The sequence below is a fragment of the Pelophylax lessonae genome (genome assembly GCF_965119305.1).
Source record: "Pelophylax lessonae genome assembly, chromosome: 10".
NCBI lineage: Eukaryota > Metazoa > Chordata > Amphibia > Anura > Ranidae > Pelophylax > Pelophylax lessonae.
The window spans coordinates 210,826,738-210,840,272 of NC_138777.1; the positions used below are offsets into that span (position 1 = coordinate 210,826,738).

Consider the following 13,535-nt stretch of genomic DNA (forward strand, 5'->3'; position numbering starts at 1 on the left):
TAATTCACACCAGTGCCCAAAGTTCCAGTGCGTTCCAGTTCATGGAAAAAAAAAAAGTAGCATTTTTCCTGCACTGGACTGTACTGGATCGCTGTAAAACTCTTCAAAACTGCACTGGTATGCATCAAAAACATACTGAAACACAAGTCCTTATTTCAGGTTAAGAAAAAGAGGGTGGAACATGCACTGGAAAAACGCACATGCAGAAAAGCATCTGGACTGCGTTTCTATGGTGTGAACTGGTACTGAGGCTAGTAAACACTATATAAGGACACGCTTAGTTCATGTTTTAATTTCAGAGGTTTACAACCACTTTAAAGATCCACTCTGGGCTGCAGTTAAATTTGCTGTGGGGTTTTCCCTGCACTGTATGGGTTAGATGCTCAGTTTGCTAGTGGGAATGTAATAAGTACCTTTTTATTCTTTGTTTCTTTCTGGCAGCTACCACTCTCCTTTGCTGTCTAATGCCCCCGGGATATGGGCGGGTCCACATTGTTCTTGCGTACAATGCAAACCTGCTAATTTGTATGGGTAAATTTTATCCGTAGCCCAGAGTGGGGCTTTAAATGGATTACTTATAAATAGAACCAGTGATTTTTTTTTTTTTTTTTTTTTTCTACCTCAGATACAATGTACACTCTAATTAGAGTGCCCACTCATCTCTTAAGAATTCCAGTAAATATGACTCATTCCTAGAGTTTTGCAAATCCCTAACCTGTGTTCTCTGGCTTCTCCTGTTTAGGTTATTACTACGACCTAGATGACTCGTACGATGAAAGCGATGAGGAGGAAGTCCGAGCGCACCTCCGGCGAGTGGCTGAGCAGCCCCCACTCAAGCTGGATACATCCTCTGAGGTACGGGACAGAGCACCATGGTTGGCATTGTGTAGTTGACCCTGTGCACCCAAAGGGATTGTGGAAATCCTTTTGGTGGGCAGCAGCTGCCCAACCAATATTTAATTTTTTAACATTCATATTCTCTATTACCTATACTACTGCAATACATTTGGATGAAAGCTGTCAGGAATTCTAACCATTCCCTGTGGCATCAAAAAAAGAAAAATTTGGGCTTTAGGTACAGATTGAAAGAACTCTCTCCTGAGAGACATGGAGATTTCCATTGCTACTTCATGTTCTACAAAGGATAGCTTCCTGATTGTTGGGTTTACCTTCTTTGTGTCATTGGCTGGAACAACCATGCATAAGGTCTCTCTTCTTCCAGGTGGATAACTGTAGTCGGGGTGGAATGGTCCCTTCCACAAAAACCCAACCTGTTTTCTAGTTCCCCTTTTTCCTCATTTTGAGCTCAGGTCCTGAATCTTGATGTGTCTTTTTTTTTTTTGAGGGGCCAGTTTTTTAAATTTTCTGCCAGAATGACCTTTGGGGTACTTGGTAATCCTTGTAAATTGGAACTCCATATGCATCCTCAAAAAAGTTAAGTTTGTTCAAGAAAACTATCAAATGGGGGTTGCACCAAAACCTGTTTTTGAAGTAAGAGTACAGACACTCGTATTTAAGTACTCACCGATACCAGTTTCTAATACTGTGCAGTGCTGTGCAATTTGACTCCATAAAAAATGAATGGGCTCAAAATTGCACTGCAAAGAATCGCGTGATTTGAACAGGAATGCGGTGTGATTTCTGTTCAAATCACATGCAGTTTCCTGCATCATTCCTGTGTGAACCCAGGCTGAAATCACTGACAAGCCTGGATTCACACAGGAGCAGTGCGGGAAATAGCATAGGGATCGGACCGCATTCCTATTTAAATCCCAAGCAATTCTTTGCAGTGCGATTTGAGCCCATTAATTGTGCATGGGCTCAAATTGCACCGCAAAGGTATCAGTTTTAGGTATCGGAGCATTTGCTCCTGCACAAGTACATATGCAAATGCTTTGTATCGGCACCGGAGCCCTGCTATCAAATGCAGGACAATCTCCTGCAACTGTTACAAAGATAGTTTTTGTGTCTTTTTATTTTAATGCAATAACAGATTTGATAAACCATTTTCGTTCTGTTACTGTTTAGTCTGCGCATATCCCAAATATCCCCATATTATCTTTCTTTATAATATGGTTGATGTCTAAGTTTATTTGATTTACTGCTAGACACAGCATTTTGCAAGTGCAATTGCTCTATAGCTTGGTAAATTAGGAGAAACGCTGCTAACTTCCATCATCCAATCAAATGCAAGCAAAAAAATTTTTTTTTTATTCTCCTTGCATGTCATTTTTTGTTCTCTTTGTAAAGTGAAGCTTCCCCTCATTTTACTAAGCTCTGGAGCAACTGCACTTGAAAAGTGCACATTCTGTTTGGCTTTGGTAAATCTACTTGCTTCAGGTCATCGATTTTTACATTTCTAGTTGGTTAGTATACTAGCCAGACAACTGGCATCTTCAGATGGGGACTGGTGAAGGAAGCAATCCTTGTGTGTCTCAGGAAAGATGTTTTTCACCAAAAATGGTTTAGCTTGCCTACCTACCTTCTTCTAAATGTCTCCTCATTCTTCTGAACCCAAGTTGGTTTTGAAAACCACAACCTACTATAACTGCTTGGTTTCCTAACCCCTTTTGTTGTTGGGTTTATTTTTGTTGACCCTTATATTGAACACAGAGTGCCAGCTCAGTGGAGTACAGTCGGTATGAACAAAGCTTTGTGATCGATCAGCCTATAATTTGTTTTCTCTATTTTGTTTCAATGTGGCAGAAGTTGGAATTCCTTCAGATATTCGGCCTCACAACCCAACAAGAAAAGGAGCGCCTTCTGCAGCAGAAGCGGAGGAAGCGAAGGCGGATGTTGCGGGAAAGGAGTCAGTCTCCGCCCACGATACAAATCAAGCGACAGACGCCTTCTCCACATTCTCCCCTCTCCACCAGATTCAGCCCAGATGAGCTCAACAACAGCCCCAACCTGGAGGAGAAGAAGAAATTTCTCACGTTCTTTGACCTGTCCCATGTCAGTGCAGAGAAGAGGAGAGGTAAGACGTTCCTGATAGTAACACGTACTCTAGGGGATATGAGAGCGGTGGTGGGAAACCAGTTAGATTATGGCTGAATCTCATATTAGTGGATTCGGTGTCTTCCAAAGAGCTTCTGCTCCCTAGAGCAGTGGTCCTCAACCCTGGCCTACAGGGCACACTAACAGGCCAGATTTTCAAGATAACTGAAATACATCCCAGGTGATATCATTTGCTGCTCAGTGATTGCAGTACTCTAGTCTGCATCTCCCCAAGGTAATACCTAAAATCTGGCCTGTTAGTGGGCCCTGTAGGCCAGGGTTGAGGACCACTGCCCTAGAGGACTCAAGATTAACACATTATTGTCCCCCAATATAACAGTTCATCTCTACAGGACATAAGAGCCATGGTGGGTAACCATGTCGAATATGGCTCAATCTCATCTGTGGATCCCGAGCCTTCCAAAGAGCTTCTACCCCCCTAGAATATAATCGTTCATCTGTACAGAGTAGGGCAGTGGTGCCAACCAGTTAGAATATGGCTGGATCTTACCTGTGGCTCCTGAGCCCTCCAAAAAACAAAGTCTTTAGGGTTCAGGATCTACAGGTGAGGCCCCCCTAAAATATAACCGTTCATCTCATCAGAATATAAGAGCAGTAGTGGGCAGCCATGTGGATTATGGCTGAATCTTGCCTGAGGATTCTGATCCCACCAAAGAGCTCAACACTTCTGCCTTGTAGCACTGGGCTCCCCGGTTCGAATTCCAGCTTGGGCGCCATCTGCATGAAGTTTTTTTTTTTTTTTGTATGCACTCCCTGTGCGTGTGGGTTTCCGCCAACACTTTTAAAGACATGCTAATATGTTGTTGGCTGCTCTCTAAATTGGCCCGTGTGTGTCTATAGAACCTTGGATTGTGAGCTGCTTGAGGGCAGTAAGTGATGTGAATGAATATGTAAAGTGCTGTTTAAATTGTCGGCTCTATAGAAACCTAAATGCCAATATTGATAATTGAACCCTTTTGGTAAGATGTTGCTTTTAACACATTGTCTTCATTACCACAGACAAGGAAAAACTGGTGGAAATGCTTGAAGCAATTAAGCAGAAGAATGCAGCACCTGAGGCAGTGAAGAACCAACCGCCGGCCCAGACTCGGACAAGCCCACCTCCCCTTCCTCCTCCCCCTCTTCCTCCTCCATCAGGTGAGTCATGTAACAACCTTGCTACAAAGATGTATGGCCCGTCTTGTTAGATTGTGTTCTTTGAGTCAAATTTACAAACCTGCATCAGTAGATAGAAAAATGCTAAATTGGCGCAAATCCGTGAAGTCAATAGCTGACCAAGCAAAGAGGATGGGCATTTTTTTCCTCATAACAAAGCTGCGTTATGTTAAAGAGGAACTCTGTGTTTTTATTGTATTATTTATAGAGAAGTTGCTATTTATGCGCCCTTTTTTTAAACTTGCTGTGCTACATTTTTTAAATCTTACAGATATGGGAAAATACTCCCTCTAGTGACATTGTGTGTACCAAGGCAGTGCAGGTAGCAGGATAAGCTGCTGAGGTTACAGGATATGCCACAAGAGTCTATAACTCGGACCAGTCTAAGCAGATGCTTAAAGCAGAGTTCCACCCAAAAGTTGACAGGAGCCCGCTCCCACTTCCGCTCGAGCAGAAGTTCTCCTCTCCCCCCCTCCCTCACTGCAATCTTCTGAGACACGTCACAGGGCCCTGAAGATTGCCCGGTCACTGAGGAAGCGCAGCGCGACTCTGGCATGCACAGTGCACACCCAGCTGTGAAGCCGCAAGCTATCACAGGCGGATGCCCACACTTGTGATGCCGGGGAGAGGCGAAAGGCTTCGGGGCAGCTGCATCGTGGGACAGGTCCTGAGTGTGTGTTTAATAAAAGTCAGCAGCTACAATTTTTGTAGCTGCTGACTTTAATAAACCTAAAAACGATTGGAACTCCGCTCTAGTTTGCATTAAGAGGAGGAATATTGGAGCATAATCACAATGTGGCACCACAAAGTAGGATCAAAGTCTCATTGATAAGACTATAAAAAGGCTAAAGAGATCTTCCAAGGGGCCATTTTTTCCTCGTGCAGCAGACAAGGCATAGTAGTGCATGCCTTCACATTGTGGTGGACTGCAACACATGCATCCAAGGAAGTGCTTTGGGTTAATGCGGTTTGGGTGTTGTTGATGGTGAATTGCATTATTAATGTGCTAATGCATGTTACCTGCATTAACTTGCATGGCGGTAAAGCGCACATTTTTGTGTGCACTCCCACTTTGCACTGGAAGGGTACTAATGGGTCCGAAGAATGACTAACTGGGGCTTGAATTTTTATATAATTTGCAAATGCTAATAAGTATTATTCTTTGTGACTGTATGGAAATGTTTGACTTACCCACATTTTAAGTTCTGAAAAGAGACATGCTTTCTTTTTTAGGCCCGGCCCCCGAGGACCAGCTACCTGCTCTGCCATCAACACATCCTGACCCACCAGCTCCAGTCGCTTCTACTTCGTCTTGCACTGTTTCTGTCCCGGAACCTGTAAAGCCTCTGGAACCCCTTCGTCTAGAACCCCATAGTGTAGATCAGCCCAAACTCCTGGAATCCACCAGGGTCCCACCCCTGCAGCTTCCAGTCCTGGAATCCACCAGGGTCCCACCCCTGCATCTTCCAGTCCTGGAATCCACCAGGGTCCCACCCCTGCAGCTTCCAGTCCTGGAATCCACCAGGGTCCCACCCCTACAGCTTCCAGTCCAACCCCCAGTGACCAACGCACCAAGCGCCGACAAAATCAGGCAGGTCGAGGCCCCGCCTGCTAAAAAGAGCTTGAGCATTCTGAACTTTGTGCGAGGACACCCACCCAAGGAGAACCCAGTGCAGCCTTCCCAAAGCATGAACGGGAGGAACAAGTCATGGGAACCCTTCCTGGCTGAGGAATTTGCACACCAGTTTCACGAATCTGTCTTACAGTCAACACAGAAGGCCCTGCAGAAGCACAAAGGTAAGACCTATATTTGAATCAAAGCTTTTGTGGTCCCTAGTTTCATGCAAAGTGGTCACCATTGAAGACAAAACCTTAATTGTGACACATTAACCTACATTTTAACTTTATATAAAGTGGACCTATCAGTAACTTTACAAGTCTGCATGTATAAGTTCCTAAAAGTCCACCTTTTATTATTAAAAAGCTATGTGATCTCTAGGCTGAGATGTCATCAGTCTGCTGCAGGCAGGGGGAAGCATTTCCTCAGTCTCCCCTCCCCCAGTGATCAGACTGCTACATTTTAACTTTGTAGCATGTCAGAAGGTGAGTTGCTGCAACAGGAGCTGATCTGTGTCAGACATTAGTGAGCGCAGTCAAAAACTGTATTGGCACCAGGGTTTACATGATTGTCATCTCTGAGCTGGAATTTCAGCTGAGCAAATAGATGGTGACCCTGAATGATGTGGCAGACAAACACCAGGATTTACATGATTATGGCATCTCAGTCCAGAAAGTAGATGGTGATCCCGGGTGATACTTGAACAAAAAAATGGTGCCGTCCTGAAGAGAAAAGCAGATGTAGACCTTGTCAGGGGGAGTATTGTGATGTCTGTGAGAGGTAATAAATACCTCAAAGGGTTAGACTGACAAATTACAAAGCATGCTTGGATGTAACATGGAAACATATCTGAAGCTAGGTCCACTTTAAAAACATTTATTAGTATATTTATATTCAGCAATACTTAAAATATATCTGACCCAGTACAGAGACCCTATGTATATACATTTTGACCTATAGAAGATCTTTGTTTTGGCATGCCTTCTCTTGTGCTGAAAGCAGTCATGTGACCTCTACCATTTGGCCCACAGGAGCATCCGGCATGCACAGCGCCGAGCAAAACCACAAACCGGACGCCTCTGTTCACTATAACATTCCCGAGCTGCAGCACTCGAGCAGGGCCCCGGTGCAACAGCAGAATGGACAGCCAGGACCTGGGCAGACGGGGGCAAGCTTGAGGCAACAGCAGCAAGACGTAACCTCAGGGGAGGAGACATCGGAAGAAGAAGAGGAGGAAGAGGAGGAGGAAGATGAGCCACCAAGACCTAAATGGCAGGGGATTGAGGCAATATTGGAATCCTATCAGGAACATTTAGAAGGTGGGTACATTTGCTGGACATCCCATTCTGAAACCATGGACATTATTGTGGAGTTGGACTCCCTTTGGGGCTAGAACAGCCTACACTCTTTTAGGAAGGGTTTTGGAGTGTGTCTGTGGGAATTTGTTCCCATTTTTGAGGTCAGGTACTGATGTTGGGTAAGAGGACCTGCCTCCATATCGTCATTCCAAAGATGTTCAGTATAGTTGAGGTCAGTGCTATGTGCAGGACACTTGAGTTCATCCACTCAAAATTGGTCACACCATGTCCTTATGGAGCTGACTTTGTACACAGGGGCACAGCCGTGGAACAGACCAGTAACAGAAATTGTTACCACAAGGTTGAAAGACCGCAGTTGTCTAGAATGTTTTAGTATGGTGTGGTATTAAAGAGGAAGTAAACCCTCGTCTGCAACTTGTACCTATAGGTAAGCCTATGATGAGGCTTACCTATAGGTACTGTAAATATCTCCTAAACTTGAACCGTTTAGGAGATATTTACTGTGCATGCAGCCAGTTACATCACTGGCGCATGCGCTGTGAAGGAACGGCCGCTCGTGCCGTTCCTTCAGAGCCCTGTGGCGTTAACGTGGGCTCCCGCGCGCATTCGCGGGAGTGACATCACCACGGCTCCAGCCAATCAGATGGCCGGATGCCGCAAACCCGGAAGAAGGGCAACCAAACATGTCACCCGTGAGACAGGTGAGCGGTCGGCACTGCGAGGCTTCGTTCTAAGGTAAGTATTTCATAATGAGCTAGTATGCGATGCATACTAGCTCATTATGTGTTTGTCTTTCAGGTGTTTGTTTTTTTTTAAAAAAAAAAAAACTTCTGAGGTTTACAACCTCTTTAACAGGACCCTTCACTGGAAACAAGCAATAGTTTTGCCTGTATGGTGTGTATAAATGTAATCTTCATGAGGTTAAGTCATGGCTTCTCAACTAGGGTTCCTCCAGAGGCTGTTAGGGGTTCCCTGAGCAACTTCTGCCGCTCCGATAAAAAAAGATCAGTGGGAACTTTTCAATAAACACAAATGTAAGGAGCATTCTTCCCACTGACAATCGCACTAATGTATCATGAGTTGTAGATATAGTCCTTTTTATCAGGGGTTCGCTGAGACCAGAAAGTTATTTCAAGGGTTCCTCTGTGTTGAAAAGGTAGAGAATGGCTGGGTTAAGTGGTTGGGCTCAATTAAAAGCCTAACCTGAGACAATTTAATCCATGAGGGTGGTAGGATTTATTAACCACTTGCTGTCTGTATGACGTCCTGGACTTGAAGTGGAGATAATGCCTGAAGCTGCAAGCAAGGCATTATCCAGATATCTAGCTTTTCAGCGGTTGATTCCCTACAAATGTAAAAGCCATCATAGCCACTGGATTGCTTTTACAGGCAGCGGGAGAGGACCTCCTCTCCGCTGCCCATGGATGGCTCTCCCATGTGATCGGAGAGCCAAGGACCTGATCCGGCAGCAGGTTATCACAGACCCGGCTGTGAACCACATGGTCCCCGGCCCTCTCTATGATCCTGGGAGGCCTGAAGCGACATCATGACTTTGCTTCCGGCTCTGGCAGATGTAAACACTGCCATTTTTTTTCCCCTGAAAGTGGAGATCAATGTTTTGTTGTTTTTTTATCTTATGCTTTCCAGGGTAGAGAATATATCTGGGGTCTTGTAGTTATTATATTAAGTACCGTAGTTTGGCGCCATTCCAGGAGCGTTCGCAGTTTTGAAGCGTGACACGTTGGGTATTTTTTATATTTTAGCGAAAAAAAATTTGAGTTGTATAGTTTTTACGTTTAAAAATTGGTGCATTTATTGTTGAGTTTTAAAAATTGCTGCACAAATTTCGTGTGACAATCAAATTGCAACGGCCATCTTTTTATTCTCTAGTGTTTTTGCTAAAATATATATATATAATGTTTGAGGGTTCTGAGTAATTTTCTAGAAAAAAACTACTGATTGGTGTGACATCAGGGCAAACAATAGGGGCAACCACTGTCCCCAATATTTCTAACCCATTTCCCCACTCTATTAAAAATGTGTTTTTGACTGTATGCCCATTGAAGAGAGTTCCTGAGGCTCTAACCCTTCACTGTTCCATCCAAAACTAAGGAAAAATGAAAATTTTTGATTTTAGGGTCCGCTTGAGTTGAACGATTAGGTTTAATGGTGGTTTGAAGTTTAATGTGACTCTGAAAGCGATATTTACCTGGCATAAAATTTGCAGACGTAAAAGTTTTTTAAGTACCGGCTAATTTATCATGCGTTTTTCTTCAGCATAATTGCCGCTGGCCAGCCTCTCTTCACGTGTCGTTCAAACACACCACAGATTTTGGTACACCTTTTAAGAGTCAAAAGGCGATTCCTTTGTTTAAAATTGATCATTCTTTTCTCCCATCTTGTCTGCAGATCAAAACATTGAACGCCATGTTCTGGAGACACAGTGCAAGCGGCTAGAAGCTCAGCACTATAACCTGAGTCTGACGGCGGAACAGATGTCACATCGTATGGCGGTAAGTGATCATCGCAGGATAGAACGCCTGTTTTATTTCACCAATTTCCAATGTAAGAGTAATACAAAATGAAATATTATTAAAAAAAAAAATAAATTAAATCCGGGTGAAACTTTGTAGTGCGCAGACTTCAGCGGTGCTACTGATTTATTTATTTTTTTTTTATTTTTTTTTTGAGGACTAGATGAACCACTTATTTAGTCAGATTAGGTATTGGGAGGGAGCATTTTTAAGATTAGTTGGGTTTCTTGCCTGGAATTGTATTTTTACATGACCAATTGGGTGCCAGTGAATTCCTCACGCCGCTGTAACTAATCTTTTTCTTCAATGTATTCTTCATTGAAAAAGAACAAAGTTCTTCTATTTCCATGCAAAAGAAATGTAACAAAAACAACAAATACAGAACCGGACACTATGGCCTACAAGTAATAAAAAAAAATTAAAAAAAAAAAAAAACCTCTTATGAATGTGGTTAGTGAATAACTCCAAGTAGTATGGTGCATAATAGGAGATGTAATTGAGACACAGATCAATAAATTATTGTATTTAGTATTGAAGGATAGCCGTGGTCCATGCATACAAAGCAGTTGGTGTACATATAATGTAATGATATGTATAGCTAGCTATACCAAAGAACTGGTTCTCCAGAGTCTATTTATAACTACAGCGTAGGAGTGTTTAGCCAGTCACCAGATTTTCTCAAATTTGGAAGAGCTGTCTACAGATATGGGTAAAGCTTTCCAGGCATAGGATAGAGTTCACTTTATCTATCCAAAGACTTGGGGCAGGGAGATAGCCAGTGTTGTGTGATACTTTTCCTGGCTAGGTGCAGAGTTCTTGCTACCACCATCTTTGGCTCAGTGACTTTGCCTAGGCTGAGATGATATCCTCATCAGTTTGTTGCATGTGAGAAGATGCATTTCCGCAATCTCCCCTCCCCAGTGGTCAGATTGCAATATTGTAACTTTTTAGCATGTCACAAGGGTACAGTAAAGATAAAATGTAGCCAGTGCCGGACCAAGTCACAAGGGTACAGTAAAGATAAAATGTAGCCAGTGCCGGACCAAGTCACAAGGGTACAGTAAAGATAAAATGTAGCCAGTGCCGGACCAAGTCACAAGGGTACAGTAAAGATAAAATGTAGCCAGTGCCAGACCAAGTCACAAGGGTACAGTAAAGATAAAATGTAGCCAGTGCCGGACCAGGTTTTTTTTTTTTTTTTTTTGCCATTTCCAGAACATCTGACCAAGATCTCCAGTAAATTAACTATTTTAACACTTGCTGAAGTTGGCTTGTGCAACCCGTGTGTTCTAATAAGCCAATCACTGCCCTTTAGGAGAATCCATAGTAGCCCTTTCTACATAAGCATAAAAGGAGGCTCCAGAGTGCAGAATTGTACGATAGGATCGCAGGGCCTGAAGAAATACGGGGGGAGGATGTGGTAGTTTCCTTACCTGTCGTGTGGCAAGTTTAAGAAGGAGTGCACTTCATGAAAGTTCAATTGCTAGCAACTTTATTGTTCTGGATGAACAAGCAGAGTCCCCACTGATGCTTTTCACTCACAGGTAAGCCTGGCTTTGTGGGTGAAAAGTCCTAATAGAGGAGGTCCCAGGCATGCACTCTGTTTGTTCAGAACAATAAAGTTGCCAGCGTGTGTATCCAGAACAATAAAGTTGCCAGCGTGTGTATCCAGAACAATAAAGTTGCCAGCGTGTGAACCTTCTTGGAGCGCAGCTGACGCTATTTTCCTTAGGATGAACCTCTACCAGTATTTAGCAGCTAGGTCCTAAGGAAAGTTACCTGACCTAGGGCTTGGAGCAGCACCTTCTGCATTTTTTTTTTCCCTTGCATTGGGGCTTGCTGTTGGGCCAGGGCTAGCAGTCGGGGGCATGAAGAGTCCTCAGCCCCGTGTAAGCCTCTAGCAGGGTGACCTAGAGCTTGCATGGTCAAGATTTTGCAAACTTGTGGCCATACAATGTATATGGTGATTACTGTTGTGCATAAACAAGTGCTGCTTGTAATGTTTTTGGCGACGGCTTTTGAGATAGTGTGCAGTTAAGGGACTTTTTTTTTTTTTTTTTGTAAGAACAATTGTGTGGTTTGCTTTGCTAGTTGAAAAAAAAATGTAATGCTTTTCCCCTTGTCCCCTGTACAGGAGCTGATGAGCCAGAAACAGAGGGTCGCCTCCGAGAGGGACAGGCTACAAGCTGAACTCGAACACTTTAGGAAGTGCCTTGTTTTGCCCTCCTCGTTGTGGTCTAGGGGTTACTTTAAAGGCCACCCCAGGTGACACCGTCTCCCTTGCACTAGACCTGGACGTACAGTATAGAAATGATCTATTTTATTATCTTGATATTTAATATTTTTCACTGGGAGGACTGAAATGGGGGAAATAAAAAAAAAAAAATCACCACTCTTTTTGTTTGTTACTTCTGCATCACCATGGAAAAAAAAAAATATACAAAACAAAATAAAAAAATTCTATATATGAATGTGCCATGCATGACTCAAAGGATTCTGGGAGTTCGGCAAAGAAAAAACAAAACCTCACTTATGACAAAGCTGCGGGCAATACCTTCACCCCTCAACTCTCTGCTGGTGGCACCTGCACCCCTCATCCCACCCCAGGATTTTCCTATCCATAGACTGGCTGCATTTGACACTACAAGCGAGCTACCCAGCTTTCTGCTCCTGCGGACTGTAACCATTTGTGGGTGCCTTCCTTCCCCACCCCCGACTTATCATTACCATTGTGCTATTGTATAAGGCTGCCATGAGCAGGATTTATTTATCGCTTGTTAATTGCTGACCAACTATGGTCCACCAAAATGTTTATTATATATATTTTTCCTTGCCAGGAGATGGACTTGTGTTTTTTTTTTTTTTTTGTTTTACTCAAGAAATGATACATTTTTGAAGTTATGGACTCTATCCTACATAGAAAAAAAAAGATAAAATTATCCTTGCAATGCTTTGCAGCAGGAATGCACTTACACCTGGATGTCCGATCGGCTTCAAGGTACCTTCTTACATTCTGGTCTGCTGGATGGTTTGAGGGATCACTGCAAAGAAAGCTGCTACAAATCTCCCTCGTCCTCACAAAAGTAACGCCATCGGGCAGCAAAAAGCATAACGAATGGGTGCTTTCACCTCTCCCTATTTACTGTATATAATAAAATAAGGGTTTTTGTATGTTTTTATTACGTTAATTATTGTTATAAAGGAAAGAAAAGCCTGCCATTCAATGCTTCATTTTTTGTTTTGTTTTTTTTTTTTTCTTTAAGCCAAGCGGGGTAAATAAAAAGCCCCTTTTACTTGCTATATTGAGTGTTTTGTGTGATCTGCTGCTGGTCAGGACTATATCCCATTAAGGTTTTTTTTTTTTATTTGAGAGAAAATTAAAAGTTCAAAACAATTTAAAAAAGATGAATTTTCTTGTTGCTGAGTATTGTTGGGGGAAGGTAGATCATTTTACTTTGTTTTTCCTTTATTTTCTCTGGATTTGAAGTATTTGGGGAGTCAGCCAGGGATTCCCAAACTACGGCCCTGCAGCTGTTGCAGAACTACACATCCCATGAGGCATTGTAAAACTCTGACATTCATATACATGACTAGGCATGATGGGAATTGTAGTTCCTGAACAACTGCAGGGCCGTGGTTTGGGAATCCCTAGATAGCTCAAGTTGTGTAATTTTGCTAAACATGACTGCAATGCGTTCAAAAAGGTTGTGACCATCACTCCTATATGAGCTTATCCCATACATACACTCCGAACAGCCATAAATTATGACCACTTCACCATAACCTGTGCTTTCACTATAGGGAAGACCTCGGAAGGTATGCTGTGATATCGGCCACCAAGCCGTCAGTAGTAGATCCTTTACTTGCCCTCCGGAAGATTTACGCCCCTTC

The 13,535-nt window shown here is 43.1% G+C and overlaps 1 protein-coding gene across 1 annotated transcript in view; it reads left to right on the plus strand.

Moving 5' to 3' along the window:
• GSE1 (Gse1 coiled-coil protein) overlaps positions 1–12,530 on the plus strand; it is a 589,073-nt gene extending 576,543 nt beyond the window's left edge. The window contains exons 11-17 of the mRNA XM_082270436.1: positions 743–855; positions 2,707–2,977; positions 4,018–4,155; positions 5,407–5,970; positions 6,823–7,110; positions 9,520–9,623; positions 11,779–12,530. Of these exons, the coding sequence (XP_082126562.1) occupies positions 743–855; positions 2,707–2,977; positions 4,018–4,155; positions 5,407–5,970; positions 6,823–7,110; positions 9,520–9,623; positions 11,779–11,913 (1,613 nt within the window). The 3' untranslated portion in view covers positions 11,914–12,530. The remainder of the gene's footprint in view (positions 1–742; positions 856–2,706; positions 2,978–4,017; positions 4,156–5,406; positions 5,971–6,822; positions 7,111–9,519; positions 9,624–11,778) is intronic.
• The last annotated feature ends 1,005 nt before the right edge of the window (positions 12,531–13,535 follow it).